A 24,092-nucleotide genomic window follows, 5' to 3' on the forward strand; every position below is an offset into this window, starting at 1 on the left:
CACTTAAGACGTAATCAACTGTGTTTACGTGAATACTCGTCAAAACGGACAATTCGACATCGTTTTGTGTGTAATTCTCCGTTCAAGCGATGCGAAAGAGTACTCGCGCGCTGTGAGAGCCGCTTTCTGTGTGTGAATGCTTCAGTGTCTGCGCTCAGAAAACCGGACCGAATTGAATTCTCTCTTGCGTCGTTAGATTTATCCATATGTCTGCTCTTCTCTTACTCCCACATATTGACATTTTTGAACGTTTTATGCGACGTGCAGCAAGTGTATGTTAGCTTATGTCCTGCCGGTTCATATGTACGCATCTAACCTCCGAGTCCTAACCACGCAGCAGATTCGTTCTCAGTGAATGTCTTCCCAAATTGTCCCTCCCTAACATTTTCGCCTCGTTTTTATTCATTGACGAAAATATCAATAGATTTACGTAATAGTTTTTGTCATTCAAAAAGAGTTTTAGTTCGTTGTCGTCTGTGAAAAAAATGTCGTTGACGAAAATGATTCGTCAACGAAATTAACACAGCTGTGAGCAATATACTTAGATGATGGATTATGGTGAGTTTGAGCTCTTTTTAATCAAGAGAATTTTCTGAAAATAATGCTGTGCAATCTTCTATGTTATATGCATGTTTCATGAAGTTACAAGCAAAAACGCCACATGAAAGCTACCTTAGATTTTTTTGCTAAACTACATGTCGCCTACAGTTTTATGTTTTATAAATTCATGAGGAATATCTTTAGATATTAATGACGGATTATAGAAAGATTGGACTTTTTAATAAGGAGAATCTGCTCTAAATAATGCGGTCTATAGGTGTACAATCTAAGTGTCACGATACGGTGTGAAATAAGCGCACGAAGAAGATGAATGAAGGCAAACAGTCTTTTAATAAACCCACACAGAGGGTAAATCCACAGAAGGCAGGCACACACGTAATCCACAATAGACATCTACAATACCGGAGAAGGGAACACAGGACAGACTAGAACTTAAATAGGGAGGCACATGAGGATAAGTAATGAGACACAGGTGAATCAAATTATGAAATCAAAGGGGAGACAGAAACTAGGTCACACACTGAACACATGAGGGATGAAAACACAACAAAACAGTCCAAAGGTGTGACACTAAGCAAGTTGCTAGCAATAAAGTGACATAAATGCTGCATTATTTTCATATGGGTCCGGGGGTGATTTCTTGTACAAAAACTTGGTCACTATAATAATGTGTTACTTTAAGTATTTTATATTTTAAAAACGTCACTTACACTGAATACAGTAGACTCTCTGTGTCTAAAATATACAAATATATTTTGACTGACACATACCAGCAAATACCCAAACAAAAGACACAAATTCAAAAAGTTATATCAAACACAACTGTACCAAGAAAAAAACACACAAATAAAATCTCCTTAATATCTCAACAATTTCTCAGACTAATTGATAAAGCCTCCTCTAGAGCATCAGCAGTGGTCTCAACAAGTTTGCTTTAATTTATCAATTTAATTTATCTCCAGACATGTTTTTTAAAAGCAGAACTAATTTTAATAATAATAATAATTCCTTACATTCATATAGTGCTTTTCTGGGCACTCAAAGCGCTTTACATAGAAGGGGGGGATCTCCTCAACCACCACCAGTGTGCAGCATCCACCTGGATGATGCGACGGCAGCCATAGTGCGCCAGAACGCCCACCACACACCAGCCTGATGCGCCGCCATAGTGCGCCAGAACGCCCACCACACACCAGCCACAGGTGGAGAAGAGACAGAGTGATGAAGCCAATCAGCAGATATGGGGATGGTTAGGATTTCACTCAAGGTAATTTTAACTAGAGTGTTGCATTTTTAGAACTTTGTGTCTTAAACAAAACAGTGTAAAATACATGAAATGCCAGCACAATGGTCAAAGATGTCCATTTAGCATGTTTGCATAGAAAACTGATGAAGAAAGTAGCCCTTAGAGGCCATTTACACAGAATTTGTTTAAAAACAAGAGACGCAGGGCAGTGGAATGGAAAACGCAATGTCTAGAGACATTTTTTGAATTATTCTTCTCCTTCCAAACAGCTTTTAATTTTTTAGAACTGTGTCAAACGGCAATGCAAAAGAAGTGAGATGTGATCAAGCACGTCCTGTCCAGCTATTGACACTGTGTGGAAAAATATTTTTGTTATTAGGCTACATTGTTTGTAGTCCAGCCATTTTAGATTGTTTCAAGTCTTTGAGCTCTTTTATAGTGACTCATGTTTCACTCATACCCAAGCACTCTGCATTTCAAGTGCAATACTTTAGTGATCTACCGATCAATTTTACTATATGTGACCCTGGACCACAAAACCAGTCATAAGGGTCAATTTTTTTTAGCTGAAAGCTGAATAAATAAACTTTCCATTAATGTATGGTTTGTTAGGATAGGACAATATTTGGCCGAGATACAACTATTTGAATATCTGGAATCTGAGGGTGCAAAAAAATCTAATTATTGAGAAAATCGCCTTTAAAGTTGACCAAATGAAGTTCTTAGCAATGCATATTACTAATCAAAAATTAAGTTTTCTTTAAAGTTGACCAAATGAAGTTCTTAGCAATGCATATTACTAATCAAAAATTAGGTTTTGATATATTTACAGTAGGAAATTTACAAAATATCTTCATGGAACATGATCTTTACTTAATGTCCTAATGATTTTTATCATTAAAAAAATCAATAATTTTGACCCATACAGTGTATTTTTGGCTATTGCTAAATATACCCGTGCTACTTATGACTAGTTTTGTGGTCCAGGGTCACATATCAAAGCCATACTGTACATATGGAGCTGGTTATGTGATGCAAACATGTTTTGAGGTCATAACATAGTATTGTGCAAGAAACAGAATGGAATAAGATTTTATTTATCGCTAAACTGCCATTGTAATCATTGTGTAAAAAAGGACTTAAAGTTGTTGGTACTTTAACACCACTAGTGTAAAATTCAGCTGGAAGTTAATACTTATATGCAACATACGTAACTGAGAGAGAGAAAAAAATCCTGTTCGAACTGGAAAGAGCTGAAACATTATAGAAAACAATCACAGATGTGAATTTTGATGCAGCTTTGGACTGTTTGTTTTTAATAGAACAGACAAGAAAAACAGAATGTGTTGCTCTCAGCAGCCCTGCTGAAATGTGTGTCATTCCTCTGCAGAAATGTACTTTCATTTGTTTGGAAAGCAGTGGACTGTTGAGATATCTTCCCTGTTTTTTTGCTCTCTCTCTAGACGAAGGAGATTCCAGTTGCATGGAAGCCATGAGTAATCGGAATCATATCAAAATGTATCATTGCTCTAAGCGTTGGGAAAATACTTATGAAAATGCTGTTGTCAACAACAGCAGTTCCCAAGGGCATATGCTCTGCCATAAAACTAAAATCATTTGTTGGAATCATTCTTTTATTCTCTTGTGCACCTCACATTTCTAATAAACAGCATTATTTCACTCATTCTGTAAATGAATTTGTGTTTCTGGACTGCTTTTTAAAAAGAAAAACGACATTGATTCTCTAGCAATAAATAGTATGCGATAGCGTTTTATTGCACCCAATACTGCAGAATTATGATTGCATCAATTTTAGCTTTTTCACACATAAAATTCTATCACTAAAAACTAATTTCCTGTGCAAGGTCAGAGTGCGTGTACAATATCTGACAAAAACACTAATGATTTGTTTCCTGTTCTGGCCCTGTTCCTGTCCAGACCCAACATGAGGAAACAACCCAGTAACCTGAACCCATAACATGCACTTACATTTATTATTCTAACTAATGCCTTTAAGAGTCACCCAGAAAAAGGCCTGATGACATCACCCAATGCCCCAGGTGATGCTGATACAAGCCATAAAAGCCCTTAAGTAAATAAAACCCTTCATCTGGCCCACTGTGTTTTCAAATGACACACATGAGCAACTATTTTCTTATTTCAGCTTTTATTTATTTTTATGTGTGTGATCCATTACTCAGTTTAATTTTGTGGGTGGGCATTTTTATTTTTATACAGGGTTAGTTGTCACACTTCTTACTCAAGTGAATATTTCTTTAGGTAGGTTTATTTGTGAAAGTTATTTTTACACATAGCTTTAAGTGTTAACTATTGAATATTTCCACCAATATTGCCCAGGGAAAAAAACTTGAGTAGTTTGTGGCTTTTCATCAAAATTCGAACAATAAACAATTTATGAAACATGAAAAAGGTCAGTATGATTAATATTGTTTTTAAGTCTTTTACACTCACCAAGGCTGCATTTATTTGATCAAAAATACAATAAAATAGTCATACTTTAAAATATAACTTGAATTTTAAATAACTCTGTTTGAATATATTTTAAAATGTAATTTATTCCTGTGATGCAAAGCTGAATGTTGAGCAGCATTACTTTAGTCTTCAGTGTTACATGATCCTTCAGAAATTATTCTAATATGCTGATTTGCTGCTCAATAAACATTTCTTATTATTATCACTGTTGAAAACAGATGTGCTGCTTCATATTTTTTGGAAATCGTGATTTCTTCTTAGGGTTCTTTGAGAAAATTCAAATGTACAGCCTGTATTTGAAATAGAAAATTACAGAACTATTATTTAGAATATTATAAATATCTTTACTGTCACTTTTGATCATTTAATATATCCTCGCTGAATAAAAATCCTATTAAAAGTCTATTAATTTCTTTAAAAATTTTTATCTTATTATTTTTGAATGTTAGTGTACTGTACAAAAAATTATTAATAATATCAATTTAAACTGATAACATTTAAAGCATCTGATAACTTGATTTTGAATATATCGTTTTTGAATATATGCTAGTATGATTTAATTGCATATAATGGGATTTTGTAACAGTTTACAACTTCCTTGTAAAAACTTCCATGTGTGATAACCAATTTCCCCAACGTTTTAACTCATAAAATCTGATCCGCAGGTCAAAAGCACTGAGAAAATCAAATACACATTTATTTAGTAAATTAACCAACCCACCCTCCATAAACTGGGTCACAAATAGGGTGTAATATAACATTTTTCTCTATGACATGCTGAGATATGCTGTGAGTGATATAACAGGATTTGGTGCATCATGGGTTTGAGAGCAGATTCAGTCAGGCATCTGAGAATGATAAATTGGCCACAGATGTTTGAGTGGGATACGCTGGGATGAGCGATATGCTTGAGAACAGGTGATGCTATATGTTGTGAAATAAGATCTCCCTGCATCTCAGATGCTTGTGGCTCATATTGTAACTGATTGTTACGCCTCGTTCTACAACTGACTTTGAAGCCAATGAGATTCAGATGCTGCGCCAATGCAAACAAGGGGTGAGAAGGGAACTGTGCTATCACCCGGAACTGAGTCTGAGAAGGTTGATGTTTGTGAGCGTTAGAGTCTGGAGAGAGTGCATAAGGAAAGAATAGCCAAAAATGAATGTCATTTACTCACACTCACATTCCAGTTCTATGACTTACTTTCTTCTGGAGAGCACAAAAGGAGACATTTTGAAAACTGTACCGGTCGCTCTTTGGCATGAGATTTTAATGTGCACACACTTTATTGTCGTGTTACCAATCACCTCACATGGATTTTCCTTAAAGCAAAATAAAATGCAAAACTCTAGAAACACATCCAGACACGTGCATATTTAAAAAATTAAAAAATCATATTTTGTAACAAAACTAAATCATACAATTAAAAACATATACAAATACATAAATTATAATTAAACTGCACATTGTTATTGGGAAAAAAATCTTTAATTTATCTTTAAATATATTTATATATTTAGTATTTTGCATTATGTATGTATTAAAGTAGATACATAAAATAAAAAGACTGTTTTAAATTAAATGATAAAAATAGATTATACATTTTAAAAATACATTCAAATAAAAATATAATAATAAAAAGTACATAATACAATGTATGTTATTGAGATATATATATTATTATTTTATTATTATTTAAGCTTCAAAAGGACACACCATAAGTATCATGCAAGTATGATTTTTGCACTATATTTCAAGTCTTCTGAAGTCATATAACAGATTTGTTTTGCTTATAGTCTGATCTGTTAAACACCGCAACAACATAACCCAATCAGTCGGATTTGTGCATGAATCATTTAGGTTTTGTGAACCTAGGTTTGAGTCAACCATTGCATTGAAAATATTCAACTGATATGCAGACTGATAATTTCATGAAATCAGACATCACTCTTTCCCTCATAAACTCATGAATGCAACAAAAATAACTAGATTTTTTTTTTTTGGTCCAAGACTTACTTTTGATCTGTTTCTTCAAATGATGAACTATTCCTTTAACAATCATATAAAAGGCCAAAATGACATAAAACAATGGAATTGATACAGCTTGTCCGGCTCATTTGCAAACATATAAAGCTCTGAAACTCTAGTATCTCTATTTCGCTCACACATCTCCTCCAGCGGCCGAGGTGGACAGCAGTATCTGCATGTGTTGGGTAGAAAGATAAAGAGACAATATAAAAATGGATTTACTGGTGTCTTCCACAGAGCAGATGTTGGCAGGGCACGACTCCATTTGACTTATAAAAGTCGAGCGGGAAGACAAGGATCTGGTGCAAATTCCTAGACGCTCATTCCATGGAATTGCCTGTTGGGTTTTTATGAAGGAAATAGCAGCATTTCTGAATCCAGCAGCACCGGAGAGTTATTTAGAGAGTGGATACATTACAGTGGATACATAGGCCTTCAGTTCATTGTCATTCAATGGTTTGTCTTAATGAGGGGGCAAAGCCATGGAAGAGCCATAAAGTGAAGTTATTCTTTTAATACATCTGTTTTGTATTACTTATGGGATGCCAATTGTAGCAAATATGCGACAACTATGTTGCAACTATAACTTACAACAATGTGACAACTTGAAATATGTGCTGTTCCTGTGCTGTTTATTAAATATGTTCCACTTAGCCAAAGACGGCTACTTCATCTTCAACGCTACTTAAAATCCAGCTTCAAACAATGTTAAAATGCTTCTGTCATAATAAACCTTGTATGTTTGAAAGCAGGGCCTGTATTAAATGATCCAAAGGATGATAAATATGCAATATGAATTTCTGAATGTGAGAGAAACATGAATTTACCTTTTCATTGGCAACTTTCTAAGACCCGATAACAGTGTATCTGTAGGATTAAAGTCATATTCCACACAAAAATGAAAACTCTCTCATCATTTCCTCACCCTCGTGCCATCTCACATGTATACTTTTCTATACATGTATGTACTTTCTTTCTTCTGTGAAACACAAACAGAGTTTTTTTATAAAAACAATCCATCTCTGTGAGTCTATATAATGCAAGTGGATGGGACCCTCAACACTGACGGTCCTTTAATGAAAAATACTAATATTTTAAACCTAATAAACTTAAAAAACATCGCTGGCCTGTTGGCTGGAAGCAATGATTTATAGTTTAAGGGACAGATTTACTAACAGCTTGCACCAGCGCAAACCATCTTTTGGTGTTAAAATAGTAGGCCTACTGTCAGGATTTGACTAATCATGCAACGCAATGTTTGCGCTCGTCAAATTACTGGTATTTGCGCCATTATTTAACGCACATAAAAAGCATGTCTTAAAGCAGGTAGTAATTTGCGCTGCTCTTGGTAGATTGCGCTGGTCAGTATGGAAATGATCTGGCTGCGTCTGTGTTCTTTAATGTGTGCATTGTTAGTAAATAACACGCCGTATTTTCCCCTCCCATCAGCGCTTTTATGGAATTGTGCTCTAACGCTAATTTGCCCTGTTTAGTAAATCTGGCCCATTAACTTTTTTTTTCCAGCATCACCTAGCATTTCTCTTTAGCTGTATGCTAAATATGTATGTTAATGATTGGATAATTTTCATTGCATTACAGCTCTGACACGGCCACATGGAGCTGATCGTGGCCACTTGAGTCAAAGCTTTTGTTTATAAAAGATGCGCCGCAGCACGTTTCAGAAGCATCCCAGAAGCGGCTCTCCGCGCTGCTTCGCTAAAGATACAGGCCTACATCTCCATCGATTAAAAATAATGGTTAGTGCGGTGGCTGCGATATACGTAAACCTACCAACATCTGTCAGCATTACTTATCGTGAGAGGAAAACATTACTTTTTAGTTGCATAACATTTGGTTAATGGAAATGCCATCATTTCGCAATATTTTTTCAATTGACATTTAAAAAATATACAAAAAGTTTTGCACAAATCTGTAATGGAGTATCTCTTTAAAGACTCAAATTTCCAGTTAAGTCAACATTAAAAACATTTTCAATATAGGCCTATTCATAGCATATTCAATGGAAAAGGGCAGAATAACACTTGACTCTATTGATTAGGAATTGAAAAGTTGTGACGTCCGCTGAAAAGGAAATGTTTTTTCAAAAAAAGTAATGACATTTTGTTAAGAAAATTACAAAGATTTACAAAGATTATAAAGACTATGGATGTACATTTTGGAAATATTAAATCAATTTTCAAAAATATATTTTTTTTCTGTCTAAAGATAAGTCAATGGCATGAACCAAATATTCATAAACGTAATATGCAATAATATTCTGAATAACTATCCTAATAATTTCAGTACAAAAGTTTCAACGAAAGTTTGTGATTTTATCTCATTAAATTACAGCTGTAAATTTATTAGACTGCATGAAATTAAACTTATTGTAATAGGAAAAACGGTTATATGGCTTTTGAGCTCCTTTCTGAGCCTAAATATATTGGATGTTAAATCTATTCAAGGAGGTCAGTCAATGGAGCCAATGTGTTTTAGACCTCAAACTGAGTGTTGTAAAATGAAATGGACATTCATAAGCCATCTATATCTTAACCCTCAGGCTGTAATATGTGCTGCTTGAATTTCTACAGCACCAAAACATTTTTTGAGATTATATTGAAGTCGATAAAGCGAGTATTCATTGCATTCCTTACCCTGAGACTTACCTTGGAGAATCCATCGTCAACTATCTTCTTTGATCCATCTAAAATGTAGAAGAAGAATGAGTGAGCAGCTGACGCAGTCAGCATAAACTGTACAATATTTGGTTCTCATTGATATAATCCAACACAAACACAGCACCAAGCAAATCACATTAAAAATAATACACGTTATCATGCTTTACTGCTAAAATAACAAAGAAGATCACTGAAGAGCTTGGTTGGAGCGTTTAGTATCTGTTTTCACTGCTAGTGGGCAATTTTAATGCAACATGGTTCTGCTAATACACATGATAGCATGTTTATATAGCAGCAAGCTTGGCTCCATATGTGAAAATCAACAGAAGAATGGAGAAAAGAAAGAGCTCTTGGGTGTAAAGCAAAAACTGGACCCCCGTCTATCGAAGGATAAAGTGTAAATCCATAATATGCCGAGACATTCACTTTATAATGTTAATGTTATAGTTGGCTAATGTTGGGAATGTTCTCATTATACAAAGAGCACAAAGAGACAGACTTTTGAGAGAAAAATGTACAATATTTCTCTTTCATTTAGGTTGTATATATATATATCTGTCATTATTCAGCAGCTACTGCTTTGCTCAGGAGCTAATCAGACGGCGAATTCCACCTCTATAGGAAGCGTTCAATCAGGAATTTTGCGACAGGGGTTTGTTTCCCACAGAGTATCTCACCAGATTCAAGTTTGTGAACTTGAAAGTGAATTCGCCGCGTTGATTGATATAAGCCGATAGACTTGCAAGTGACCTGAGCGAGCACTGCTTCTCGCAATTGACATAGACTCTTTGCCCGCAATTCATCGCTGAATTTGTGCTAATGTGACTGCATCAACAACACTTTTACACGAGATCTGCTTTCCCCACTGGAAGAAGCAAGATATCAAGAAGGGTTAAAGCATTCACGTAACAACTGGCCATTTCACCCTTTGTTCATCTCTGAATGTCTTCACGAAGCTAAGCTAAGTTTCTTATTTCATTCTCATTGCCTAATGCTAAGTTGGCAAATATGCTATCGTTAAATATTGGTCATTGTTTAAGGCTAGTTGTTCAGAAACATGTTTGCTACACTGCAAAAAAAAAATGTCTTACTTGGATTTTTTGTATCGTTTCCAGCCCAGATATCTAAAAATTCTTAAATCAAGAAGGATTTTCTAGACAAGTAAAAATTATTGTCTTGTTTTCAGAAAAAAACAAGTCAAAATTAAGTGTTTTTTTTTCTTTCTTGAAACAAGCTAAATAATCTGCCAATGGGGTAAGCAAAATAATCTTGTTTTCTGTTTGAAATAAGATTATTTTGCTTACCCCATTGGCAGATTATTTTGCTTGTTCTAAGCAAAAACTCACTTCATTTTGACTTGTTTTTTTCTGAATTGTTTTTGAATTTTATTTTTACTATTATTTCCATTAAGTCAGTGATATGCTGTTGCTTAAAGCTATCTAGTGTATCGGTAACGTGCTTGATACTTAATGCGCAGTATGTAGATTTTGCTACTAAAGGTTGTTATTAATGCTAACATTTATCTGGATAAGGGCAACATGCCTGTTGCCTAAATTTCAAGTATTGACCATATGCTGTACTGCATTAAAGGGGCATGCTGCTCTTCTCAGCTGCTTATTAAAAAAAGAGCACCCCTTCGCTGCTTCTCTTCTTCTGTAAAGGGCATGCTGCCCCAGTCTATGCTATTTCAGAAGGTCTTTGCTTTAAAGCTATCAGGGCAGTCCCAGCGCCATGGGCAGAGGCATTGGGGGGCCTGGCCCACCCTGTGAGTCACTAGTGCCCGCCCTGGACGAGCCTGCTGTCTCCCTTCACCTGTTAGCTCCACGTCCCACCAACCACCAGTCCTTGCTTGTTTGCACAATATTTTTTTTTTATCAATAGGCTACTGTTATCAAAAGTTATCGTTTTGTATATATATAACTCCTGAATAAAAATAAAAATGTGTTTGGTCTGATTTAAAAAATATATATTTTAAACGTATTTGATTGGTTTGTCGATAGGGAGCGCGGAAATGTTTGGTTGTTTGCTAAGCATAGCGCTACCGCTTTTTCAACTCCCGACAGTGCAGAGGCCAGCCGTTCCAGTTGCCAAGGCTTCAAGCAAGGGTCGTCACAGGTGGCAGCACCAGGGGATCTCGGAGTTTAGAAACCTAACCAAGTAATCTTAAAAAACTTTCCTGCTCGTGTTTTCTCAGACAAAAAAAGATCATTCAACAGCTCCTGGTATAGAAGCAGAGACTGGCTGGAATACTCTATTCATGCAGATGCATCAGGGTATTGGGATTTTGCTTGCTTGTTAAGGCTTCTAGTGTTCAGTATCATGTTTGTTGCTAGACCTGCTTGTTGCTTTAAGCTATTGGTTGTTACTGCAAGTGCTGGTTTGTTTTGAGGGGTTATTTATGCTCTCCCTGCTCCTATCCATGCTAGGCTGCATGGATGGGCAGGGAGTGTTTGCCCAGAACAGAACCATACCCCCAACCTAAAATGTATGCTAATTGTAAGTTATCTTTGACGATAGTGGTCCTGACAGAAATATATAATCAGCTTATATTTATTTTAGGGTGCTGAAAGAACAAAACCAGCCATTTCTGAAGAGCTTAAAATGACTAAAACACATTTCCCTCATTGTAAAACCCATCAGACAGAGTGATTTTATTATGCTTGCTAGTTGAAAAGCCAAAAATTAAAATCATATTCCAGTTCAACTATTTAAACTTGTTTTGCAAGCGTACTCTCAATGGACATTACATCACCTGTACTGCAAGGTAATGTACATTTGTAGAACTGACACAAGTCAGCGGCACCAAAGGATCATGGGGGCTTGCACTGGCCAATGTGCTGAGAGAACGACAGGGCACATTTGGCATGTAAATAAGACTCAAGATTTGAGTCTCAAAATTGAGACTTATGATAACATTCAAATCAAAATTCTGACTATCAGGCCACTTATTCATAATTGTAATAGATGGACAAAGCATTATTGTTATTGGAAACAAAGGTACATGCTGTTGGAATGACTACACATGCTTATAAATCTAAAACATGCTTTTCTTTAGCTAGCAGCCATCATCATGCCCTGACAGTTTAACAATGGGCGGGAGGCTGGGGAGGGGAACGGGAACGAGAATGTTAATCCATCTGTGATGTGTTTCACAATTTTTAGATGGTGTTTTTGCAGTTCACTACAGCTTTTGAATGACAAAATGAGCAGAATGTGGATTACAGATGCATGGATCAATCACACTGCGCACGTGAACACATTTGTCTGGAACGAAATCAGAAAAGAAATCATGGAAATGCTGAGCATTCTCATTTGAAACGGTGCTCTGGGTCAACACTGAAACACGTAATTACATAGAGCTCATAGAAGGTCTTGTTGTTGTATCCATTGACTACATAATAGGTCTTACTCATTCACCTTTGCCACCAGACTTTAAACAAACCACAAACCAAAGCTGCAAGTTCCCTAGGAAACTCCAAAGGTGGTCAAACCTTCAACAAAGAGACATCTACACTTTCAAACTGGAGTTTAAATCACTGTGTAAAAGCAGAAGAATTAATCTGGACCTGAACTTTACAGGCAGGTAAGAGAGCAACCTTCTCAAACAACAGATTGAAGCCTGTGAGGAAATCTTCCTACACGTTTCTTCGCTTCTCAAAGGAGCCGGAGGGGTTTTCATGAACAATCCCTTTTTTCAGGGTTGGGCCACATGAAAGAGAATGTATGTATCTCTCTGGTTGGTGGATCATTTAAGGATTTACAGATGTTGTGTATTTGTGGGAGCATGGGAATGGTTTAATGAGGGCCCTTCTCCATGTATTCCCTCCTATTTCGAACATCACAGACTAGATACATTGTCAAATCTAGCTTCTGGTTGCTTGTGTAAACAATATAAGTCAGGAGATGATTTCAAATACACCATTTTGAATAAGAAGCACACTTAATTGTACTGAATGTCCACTTGTGCATTTCAAATCTAAAAAGTGTATTTTTTAACAAAACTCTACTTGCAGATAATATAATATTGAAATAAAAGGTTTTAAAAATACTTTCAGTACACTTTCATAATTTTTAACACACTTAAGCTCCTGTAAAAATGTCAAATTAAAAGTTCTTCTTTTCTAAGCAGATTTTAAATCAGTGTTTCATTCATCTCTTGTCATGCTTCAAAGAAGCAGCTACACTTATTTTGATGTGTTGACTAACATACTAAAGCACTTGATCATACTTGGAATTGTAGTGTTAATCGATATTACATTTAAAGTTAATATAATTTAAATGTACTAAATAGCAACTCCATCATTCATGTGCAATTATAAATATATTTAAATAACACACAAGTTTCAATAGATGTGACATTAAAGTATATTTTAGTTTAACAAAACTGCTTGTTTTATATAACCATATTTCAAAGACAATAGAAGTAAATATGAGGTAACATATAAAGATTAATTCATATTTAAGTGTCAAAAACACTCTTAAGTACAACTAATTGCATTCAATATGAATTTAAACTATAATACATTTTTTTTATTTAATTGTAAATAACATGCAATAAAATGTCCAAAAACATTACATTCAATCCACACTTAAGTACATTCTTTTAACCAGTTACACTTTCTTTTAAGGTGTCCTTGTTACAGTGTTATTATACATTTAAGTACTGAGTAATATTAATTAACATGTACTTACTATACGGTTAGGGTTTGGCTTAGGGTTACTTGCATGTAATTATGCATAATTTATTGTTATTATAATAGTAAGCACATGTCACATGTGTAACAAGGACACCTTAAAATAAAGTGTTACCCAATTTTCTTTACATTTTTAAATGCATACCTTCTTTTAAGCCTTCTTAAGTGTCCTTCTTTTTCAGAAGAGAATGCTAGTGCAAGGCAAACATTCAGGCCGTATATATGATGAGCATATGGATGCATGCAAAACATAAAAAAGCAGCTCACAATCTGGGAAAGCAGTTGTGTAACATACAGTATAACTGCTTTTTATCATGTTAAGCATATAAGGAATAGAAATATAGTTAAGTGCCTAAAGCTTGTCTGAAGGTCTTACTGCAACATGGGGCACAGAGAGAAAATTAAAACCCACACAACTTCGCACGATGAGCTAATTATAGACTAATGATGATGCCCTTATTGGTGTACTGTTGACCTCACATTCCATATGCCATCCAGAAGCCTTTTCACTGTGGGATTATAGCTTAACTGACTGTCCAAAATCATAAAACATCAAAACGCTGAGCGAGAGGGTTGGACGCAGAGAACACATGGGTTACGTACAGCAGATGCAGCTGTGATCTACATTCCTTAAATGAGTCATGCTGGCACACACTGACAGATAATCCCGGTTTAGAAGGGCCATTCCTCATTCTAGTACATTTTCATGACCCTGTTTTATGTCTTAATATGTAAGATAAAATAGTAAACCCACAATTTTTTAACATGGAGACCATTTTAGTTAGTATTATATTATTACAATACAACAATAATGTTTTATCAAATGTCATTTTTGTCATGTCCCTGGGTGCTGCACTAATCTCTAACATGAAAAAAGAAACAATTTTTTATGAAATATTTCAGATAATTCTCCATATTTTCCTTTCTGTAATCGAATTGTTTGAAATTTATGAAAATTGTTTTATTTGGTATTCATTTCAAAGTTTGGTCTTTTAGCATTCTTTTTTTTTTTCTTTTTTTTTTTTACTTTCCATCCATCCAGAAACTTTACATTCACTTGTAAAACATTCACATTTTCTTGTAAAAGTTCTGCGTTAACACAAGAAACTTGTGCTCACTCAAAAATGCATTGAACTATAGTTTTTCCTTCTATCTCAATTTGCATTCTCTTACAAAAGCATTCACTTGCAAAACTAAATATTTGGGAAGTGAACACGTGCAAAGTTGCAAACAAACACAAAAGCATTGAAATATCATTTTTCCTACTGTCTTTTATTGTTTTGCATTCAAATGCAAAAGTGCGAATACAAATTTTCTCAGTGTAACGCAAAAGTTTTGCAAACACAAAAAATTTTTTATATAATTTTTCCAACCATTTCACATTGTTTCCATCACCAGTTTTCCATTTGCATACAAAAGTTTTGCGAGATAAGACAAATGTTTCGAAAGCGAACAAAATTTGTGTCGGTGAAATGGAAAATCTTTTGTCCCTTTAGACGCTCTGTACATTCCAACCTGTTTGAAATATTATAGAAATTGGTATGATCATGATAAAAATTTCAAAGGTAGTTAAAAATATCAATGGGTACATTCATCTCTTTATTTTCATCTTGTTATATCGCATCATGTTTATTTTCTTTCTGTTGTGTAAAGAAATTTGTGTCAAGTCATCATTATTAAAGTTGAGTTTGAAGAGAACGTCTTTTTGGAAGTCTGGAATAATTACAGAAATATGTCCTTAAGGCCATAGTAATTTTGTTAAAGTTACAGTATACAGTTCAAAAGATAATACACAAAAATGACCCAGCACATGATTTATGTTCATAATTTACTGTGTGTTTTCTCTGTCATTCTTCTTCTTACATTGTCTAGGTGTAACTTGTAAGCAATCACATTAGATTCAGCAAGGTGCCCCGTGAACAAAAATGGGCAGAGCCATGCGATGCATTTCTGTCCCGTGAGACGTTTCAGAGAGCACACAGGACCCATCAGAACAGCAGGCTCAATGGCATGGAACTCTATAGTGAAACAAAGACTACAGCTCCAAGTCACAAACCAGAGAGGGGTCCCACCTCTTAAAACATTTCCAGTACATCAACATGGATCATCTTCTCCAAACACTGGTGCATATAGCAACAGCATGCTTCAGGGGAGGTCGCTTAGAGGCTCAAGAAACCTCTCAGAAAAAAATGCCAGGAAATCATTCACAGCCAAAAAAGCTCTGCTCATAGGTAATTTGTCAATGCTTCTCTAAAATGTGAGCAAAATGTTAAGCAAAGGATAATATATATATATATATATTAACCATAAGTATCTGTTTGTAAAGTGTTTAAAACATTATGAGGTGTGAAGTGACGTGACATGTGGCCAAGTATGGTGACCCATACTAGGAATTAGTGCTCTGCATTTAACCCATCCTAAGTGCACACACACAGCAGTGAACACACACACACACACACCGTGAACACACACCTGGAGCAGTGGGCAGCCCTTTATGCTGCGGCGCCCGGGGAGCAGTTGGGGGTTCGGCGCCTTGCTCAAGGGCACCTCAGTTGTGGTATTGAAGGTGGAAGAGAGCACTGTACATTCACTCCCCCCAGCCACAATTCCTGCCGGACCGGAGACTCGAACTCGCAACCTTTGGGTTACTAGTCCGACTCTCTAACTAATAGGCCACGACTTCCCCTTATGTCTTGCACATTACCAATTATATATTATTAATATTATTAATTATATATAATTACAATTTCATTATATTATATTATATTATATTATATTGACATTAGTATCTGTTTGCAATGTGTTTAATACATATTATGTCTTGCACATTATCAATAATTTTTTATTAATATTATTAATAATATATAATTTCATTATTATATTATATTATATCATCAAATATTATTATTATTATTATATTATATAAGCAAATGAACTAAAACTCACAAAGAAACAGACCAAGCAAACAGATATGACTAATAATAGGATAATAATAATAATAGATAGATAATATATAATAATACACTTATTGTCTGGATTTCACTTATACTGCATTATTTTTTTTAACCATCATTTTTCAATAATTCAATAGCCACCTTCCATTATTCCTTACTTATTATGCAAGGGATAATGCACAGTCAGCTGGTGATTACTGCAAAATAAAACCCATAAGGGTGATCATATTAAAGAGGTTTATTTTGCAATAATAACCATATAACTGCGCATTATCCTGCTTATTATTCAGCTACTTAATTATAACAGTTAACAAAGTTGCCTAGTACTTTACTGGGATTCAGTTGTTGCTGGAAGCGGGAGCAGTTAAAGCCATTTAAACCCTATTAATCAAGATCTCTGTTTATGTTCTCACAGCATGTGGAGTGCGATGTGTCCTGTCACCACGACCCTCCAACTGCTCCACATCATCACCCCATAAAGACGAGAACGACAGAGCTCATTCCACCTCTGCAAGAGAACAGAAATCCAGTAGAGACTGTGTTGAAACAAAGAGTGAACTGAAAGTATGGGATGCATACACTGTGATTAAAAGAACAGGGGAGGGAGAAAGAGCGAGGAGCAGTATACACAGACAGAGAGTCCCGCTGGATTCAAGCCACCGGCCTTCCACTGTCCCATTGGAGAATCAGACGGAACGCCGAGCACTAAGCGCACCAGGTGAGGCCTATACCATTTATTGAACCATTAAGAGCACAAACTGAACTGAACTGGTTTTGTTTAAAGGAATAGTTCTTCAAGAAATGAAAATATACTCACCCTCAGGCCATCCAAAACAGATTAGTTTGTTTCTTCATCGCAACAGATTTGGAGAAATGTAGCATTCCATCACTTGCTCACCAATGGATGCTCTGCAGTGAATGGGTGCCGTCAGAATGAGAGTCCAAACAGCTGATAAAAACATCACAATAATCTACAATTAATCCAGACGACTACAGTCCATCAATTAATGCCTTGTGAAGTGAAAAGCTGTGTGTTTGTAAGATACAAATCCATCATTAAAGCATTTTATCTTTCTGGCCAAAATACCAGTCCATAATTCATATTAATGCTTCCCCCAGTTAAAAAGTCCGTCCCCTGTTGTCCTCTCACATCAAAATCCACCAACATATTTGTTTAGAACTGTTTTGGACTGTTTAAACGGTGCTTGATATGTGCTTATTTCTCTCCTGATTCATACATGACAACTTTTTTCATTGGAGAAAGCAATATTATGGAAAGAGGACTTGAATTTTACTGGGAAGCAACCATTTAAATAATACAAAAAAATCTTAATGATGGATTTGTTTATTACAAACATCCATCTTTTTGCTTCACAAGACATTAATTGTGGATTATTGAGATGCTGCCGTCCATTGGTGAGCAAGTCATGTAATGCTAAATTTCACCAAATCTGTTTGGATGAAGAAACAAACTCATTTTATTCTGCATAACATCTTGTTTTGCATTTGACATAAGAAATACATTTATTTGTTTGGATATATGTTTAAAAAAAACTATTTCTATATTGATTTGACCTCTTGGTTCAGGAAATGTGCTTTTTACTTTAAAAAAAAAATGAAATCATCTTCCTAAAATAAAAACAATTAAATACTTAAAAAATACAAAACTGTCTCCTACAGAAATGTATTTTACCTGAGATTCAACAGTTATTCTGTAAGCAACGGCACACTGAGAGATTTGTATGGCATCTGAGATTGTTTATATCATCTCGAAGGTCTCATGATCAAAGTTATAAACTAGCGGAAGAACGTTGTTGCTATGTTCTCCTTCTCAGAGTAAATAGTGTCAAATGCTTACAAGACACAAAACATGAGCAGCAAATTTAAAGATCATTTTCACAGTCCATTTCTCATACACTAATTCTCAATAATCTCATTCTTTATGGAGAAACTCCCATGTGTAAGATTCTCTGGAGAAGAAAAGATGACCAAAATGTCCTTCAAGATAGACCTCAACATTTTACTGAAGAAGAGAATCTCAGTCTAACCCCATTACTACATCTCTACCTGCCTTCATCATATCAGCCGCAGGAGCAGAGAGAAGATACAGCACCAGGACAGGAAAATAGGTAAAACTAATACTTAACTGGTAGACTATCATCCTTAGAAAAACACAATTTTTAAAACAGAGCTAGACCTCCGACTTCAAAAAGAGAGTCTGATCAAGCACATAATGAAATGGACAAGTGACATCACTTACAGAACGCTCCACTTACTTGATAATATTTAACCAAGGTAAACAACCCTGTCCGAAAATGCTATAAAAAAACACACCAGTATACCGACATGAAAAGCATCTTCCTGCATTCATCTCATTCAAATGCGCGCAAGAAATGTAGCATTTCACCATCATGAAACATGTGCAAGAGCTGGCTTTAAAGGGCACCTATTATGCCCCTTTTTACAAGATGTAATATTGGTCTTGGGTGTCCCCAGAATGCCTGTGAAGTTTCAGCTCAAAATACCCCACAGATCATTTATTATGACATCTGGAAAATGTCTTATTTGGGGCGTGTCTAAAAAAAAAAAGAGCTGTTTTGGTGTGTATCACTTTAAATGCAAATGAGCTGCATATTCCCGCCCCGTCTCCAGAAGAGGGTGTAGCATATACTGTTACCTACAGCAATAAACAGCCAGTAGAAGCAACATGACTGAGAGCGAGAGAACCCGGTGTTCAGCCATGCATATTGGAAACCAATTGCACTGACAGTGGGACGAAACAGTGTGATATTACTGAACTGAGCTACCAAACGGACAGGCACGGCGCGAACTAATCTCACAAGTGCGGCACAGATCAATTAAAATATTTCAATAACGTACGCACACAAACACAGTTAAAAGGTTAGCCTAGCACTATAATGACATGACATTCACAAAGAGTGAAATGATTTACGCAGACATTAATGTATTTAGGTCGATTTTGAGGTGTATTACCTTTAAAAATAAAAGTAATCCACTGTGTCCTCAGGGGCTCAGATGTTGGGAGAAAAGGACTCTTATGTTCAGTCTTACATTCAAACACAGAACACCGAGATTGATTACAAGACATTGTTGACGTTACAGCTGTTTGAGCACAGAGAAAATGGAGGACAGTGTACAACTGCTGAGGGCGGAAACTATGGCAATGCAGGATTGTCAATCAGCCGCCGTGGGCGGGGCCTAAGCAATGTGATGTCATATTGCTTAGAGAATCCAAACGGCATGCCAAATGAAACTGATTTGGTTTAATGGGGTTAAAAAAATAAGGAGTGGGTGGATTTTTATCATTGTAGGGTGGTTGTGTTCACACACTGCCAATGTATTTTGGTTAATACAACAATGTAAAAGTGGATTTTGCACAATAGGTGCCCTTTACACACTTTTACAGGTGGAAATGTACAATGAAATCGGCGCTTGGATGCCATAATCAATTATTTGGGTCTGTTTTACTTTTAGCTGTATGTTACGTGTTTTATATTGAGTTCAATTTTGTTGGTTAGGTGTTCAAATTGAAAACCTCAACATCTTGTCATGTGTCATAATTATTCCCCAAACATAATTTGTAAATTATGTTTACAAACGATAAAATTCGATAAAATAAAATAAACGATAAAATTCGATAACATTAAAATTTGATAATAACGATAAAATTCCCCTGACGTATTTTTGTAGGCTAAAACACCAAAAAATGAGCTAGCATTTTAGCCCATCAGATTCCATCATCCTAAAGTCAATGGGATTTTAATGAGTTTTTGTTAAATTACTGAAATAAGGTCTGTGGTTAATAGGCTACACGCTTAAGGTATTAATTTTATATTAGATACTTGTATTGAAAAAGTGATTGCTAACAAGTAGCAGCTACTGTAAATGTTGTTGGAGACAATGAACATTACATTCTTTGTAAGAATCATAAACGTTTGTTGGTCACTGAGGTTATTTTCTGCAATGCAAAAAGCAGTGCAAAAATCCAACTGGATTTTTTTGGAGGGAACCAGAGTGATGCTAATTTCTGGGTTGGCCTACAAAAAATACCCCTTACAAAAATTAACCATGGTTTTACTACAAAAACAACAACAACAAAAAACATGGTTACTATAGTTAAACTATGGCAACCACAAATTAACCAAAATTGGTTTTACTACACTAACCATAGTTTAACCATGGTATTTATAGTAAAACTGTGGTTGTTATACAACTGGTAATCAATATGCCAAAAAAAACATGGTTACTACACTTTTACTATCATAAAACCATCCCTGAAGTGTTTCAAATTGACAGCATGTCTCTTAAACATGCAGCAGTTTTGGACGCCTTGGGAGTGAGAACATGTTGAGGCTAAAGAAAAGAATGTGTACTGTAAAAGCTACATGAAACGAAATAGATGGCAAGCACATTCAAATGCCAAAAATAATGGAATCGTTCATCCATCCTTTGAGCGGTTAATGAGGATTCATGAGTGATATGATAAGTCGTCTGTGCCACTGAGGCCGTATTAAGTGTCATTGTGAGCTGTGTGGTTAGTGTCTGGCATTCAGCTGGTGACAGTGTGATGTTCTCACTTCCATGGAAACTCACAATAGAGGAGGCCAGACTAGAGTAACTCATGCTAAGAATGGCATTAACCTGATGCTCACAGATGAAGTAAATTTAACTCAACAACTGCTCCCAACAGACTAAGCTGCAAGGCCGTCGTCAAGGTAGGAATATTGTCTCAGTCCCTTTGGTGAGGGGGTCCCACTAAGGTCTTCTATGATACAGGCTGTTCATTTGGCCAGGATACACTCAAAGCATTTTCAGAGAGCTAATAGTGTGTAAATTCTCCAATCTACTCAAATTACAATGGACAATTGTACATATTTTCATGTACATGTTTTCAGTTTCCCATGACTACCCTGTGCACTGCATGTTTTCAGTTTTTCTGTATCTCAGTATCATAGCAGCTGTAATATAGCTGTAGGTCAGGCTGCAAATATCATTTCACATTTGGTATTTGCAGGTTTCGCTCATGTTCCTGGCTAGCAAAACTTGTTTAACTGAACATAGGTCTCCAGGGTGCAGCAATCGAGAAGGGATTTCTGGTTTACTTAGCCTTAGGATGTAATAATTCTTTATGACGTTTGGACATCTGAAACCTCATAGTTTTAGAAGTAATATGCTGTAGAATTATTTTGCCCTGCAGACAAACAGTCTTTTAATCTGTGAACAAATATAGTCCACATGCATTGGGGGTTACTTGGCTGGAATTTTCTTTTAGGTTAAACAAGATGTGGTGTGAACACTCAGCTGAAAGCTGTTTTCCACCTTTTTCCTTCAAGTGTTGACAATTTGTTTTCCTTATAAGCAGCTCAGAGGTATATGAGAGGCAAGACGTCACAGAGGAACTCAGAGAGCATGACATCCCCATGGAGAGCCAAAAACAAGACATCACCGTCAATAAAACAGCAGATGAAGGACAAAATGATTCCACAGATGGCATGCGATATGATAATATAGATACCTGGGAGAATGACACTCCTGAGGAAACTTTTGAGAATGACATGATTGACGAAAAACGTCCACAAGACGTCACAGATGACAACAGACAACACAAAATCATAGAAACTCAATGTGACATTGACAGATCGTTTAATATTGTAGAGGACAAGCAAGAATATGACATTACAGAGAAGACTGAAGGCGAATATAGGAGAACCAAATCGAATAGAAGTTCATACAAAGCTTCTGATGCCAAACTCATAATCAAAACACGTTACCCGGCCACAGCTACAGCGCTAACGTTCCCGTCTACCCTGATGGACAGAAATCCCTCTCCCACTCTCAGCGTCCTGCCATCGTTTTATGGACCTTCATTTGGCTATCGCATCAGAACCACATCTGAGCCCTGCCGATCCAAAACAAGGGCCAGAAAAGCCTGTGATGACAACAGATCTACAGAGCCCATGAATGACATGCGACATACCATAGAAATAAAAGGAAATCCCTGCTTATTGAAAACAAGGGCTGGAGTGCCAATCAGCCCCCACCCCAAAATAATGAGCCCTGAGAGGGGGTCCCAGCCTCGTAAAATCAAAACCACCAAGACGTTTTTGTGGGGACCAGAGGGGCCCCTAGAGACTAAGACAGTGTGGGAGCTACACAGTCCTGTGAACAGGTGGAGAAGCCTGGATTAAGTCTGAGAGCGGTTTGACAGCACAATTGTGTGTGGCCTTTCATTCCTTTCCAATACAGAAAATCTGCTTTGCAAATTGATGTTTGATTGAATCAAAGCAGTGCAGACTGGAATGCTAGACCAATTTGGGTCTAACAACTTAAATGTCTTATGGCTTTGAGAAGAATGGATTTAGCACAGGCTGTGATGTTGAGTTAAGTCCAGCAAGGAAGAGTGATAGACTTTTTAGGATTTCTGACACCCATATGGTCTTCCTCAGTGAAAGGCGCTTTAGCTGTATTGACACAGGTTATTATAATTCATTGAAAATTAAATCCCTGCAGGTTTTGGTGTTTTTTTCTCTCTCTGACTTGATATAAAACTAGTACATCGTCTAAAATATGTAACTCCATCCAAAAATCATGTCTGGTGACTGTCTTTCAGCACTGGGGAATGACGTTACATAAGCCTTTTGAAGGCCAAAAAGAAAAATGCCTCTACAGCTGTTGATTTTGAAACTAAAATGGTACATTTAAGTGATGCATGGTGCACACTAAAAGGTCAGTTACTGATAGTTTGATATTAGTTTCACAAGTTGTTTTGTGAACACATCCTTATAATATATCAATATGCACTGTTCAAAAGTTTTGGGTCGGTCAGTATCTTATGCTCAGCAAGGCTGCATTTATTTGAGCAAAATACAGCAAAAACTGTAATGTTGTGAAATATTATTATAATGTAAAATAAGAATTTTCTATTTAAATATATTTTAAAATGTAATTTATTCCTGTGATGCAAAGCTGTATTTTCAGCATCATTACTCCAGTCTTGATCCTTCAAAAATCATTTTTATATGCTGATTTGCTGCTTAAGAAACACTTTATCATAAAACATCTTATTATTATCAATGTTAAAAACGGTTGTGTTGCTTAATATTTTTTGGTGGAAACCAATACTTTTTTCAGGATTTTTGGATGAATAGAATGTTCAAAAGAACAGCATTTCTTCTCTAAATCACAGTCATTCTTTTTTAGTCTGCTATATGTTGAATGAATTATTCAGATTCTGAACATGTTCAAAGAGTGTAACTTGAGACGACTCTTATCGATGCCGTAGATGATCTGATTAAATGAACACTATAAAGCAGCAGGGTTGTGTGTAAATACCCAGAGGTCTCTGTCTCCCAGAATTCCCTTCCAGTTCAGAGTAAATATTTGCATTGCCCTCAGAAAATGAGAGAGAGGAAGTTA

At 36.0% G+C, this 24,092-nt stretch overlaps 1 protein-coding gene across 1 annotated transcript in view; it reads left to right on the top strand.

Moving 5' to 3' along the window:
- The window catches only part of LOC107728433 (uncharacterized), a gene marked incomplete at its 5' end in the record, with an annotated part of 25,563 nt that extends 2,699 nt beyond the window's left edge, over window positions 1-22,864 (top strand). Inside the window, 5 exons of the mRNA XM_016538592.1 lie at window positions 11,202-11,280; window positions 15,600-15,932; window positions 17,071-17,373; window positions 18,604-18,784; window positions 22,036-22,864. Of these exons, the coding sequence (XP_016394078.1) occupies window positions 11,202-11,280; window positions 15,600-15,932; window positions 17,071-17,373; window positions 18,604-18,784; window positions 22,036-22,864 (1,725 nt within the window). The remainder of the gene's footprint in view (window positions 1-11,201; window positions 11,281-15,599; window positions 15,933-17,070; window positions 17,374-18,603; window positions 18,785-22,035) is intronic.
- Window positions 22,865-24,092: the final 1,228 nt, after the last annotated feature.

The sequence above is a fragment of the Sinocyclocheilus rhinocerous genome, unplaced genomic scaffold (assembly GCF_001515625.1).
Source record: "Sinocyclocheilus rhinocerous isolate Xijiao unplaced genomic scaffold, SAMN03320098_v1.1 scaffold787, whole genome shotgun sequence".
NCBI classification, from domain to species: Eukaryota; Metazoa; Chordata; class Actinopteri; order Cypriniformes; family Cyprinidae; genus Sinocyclocheilus; species Sinocyclocheilus rhinocerous.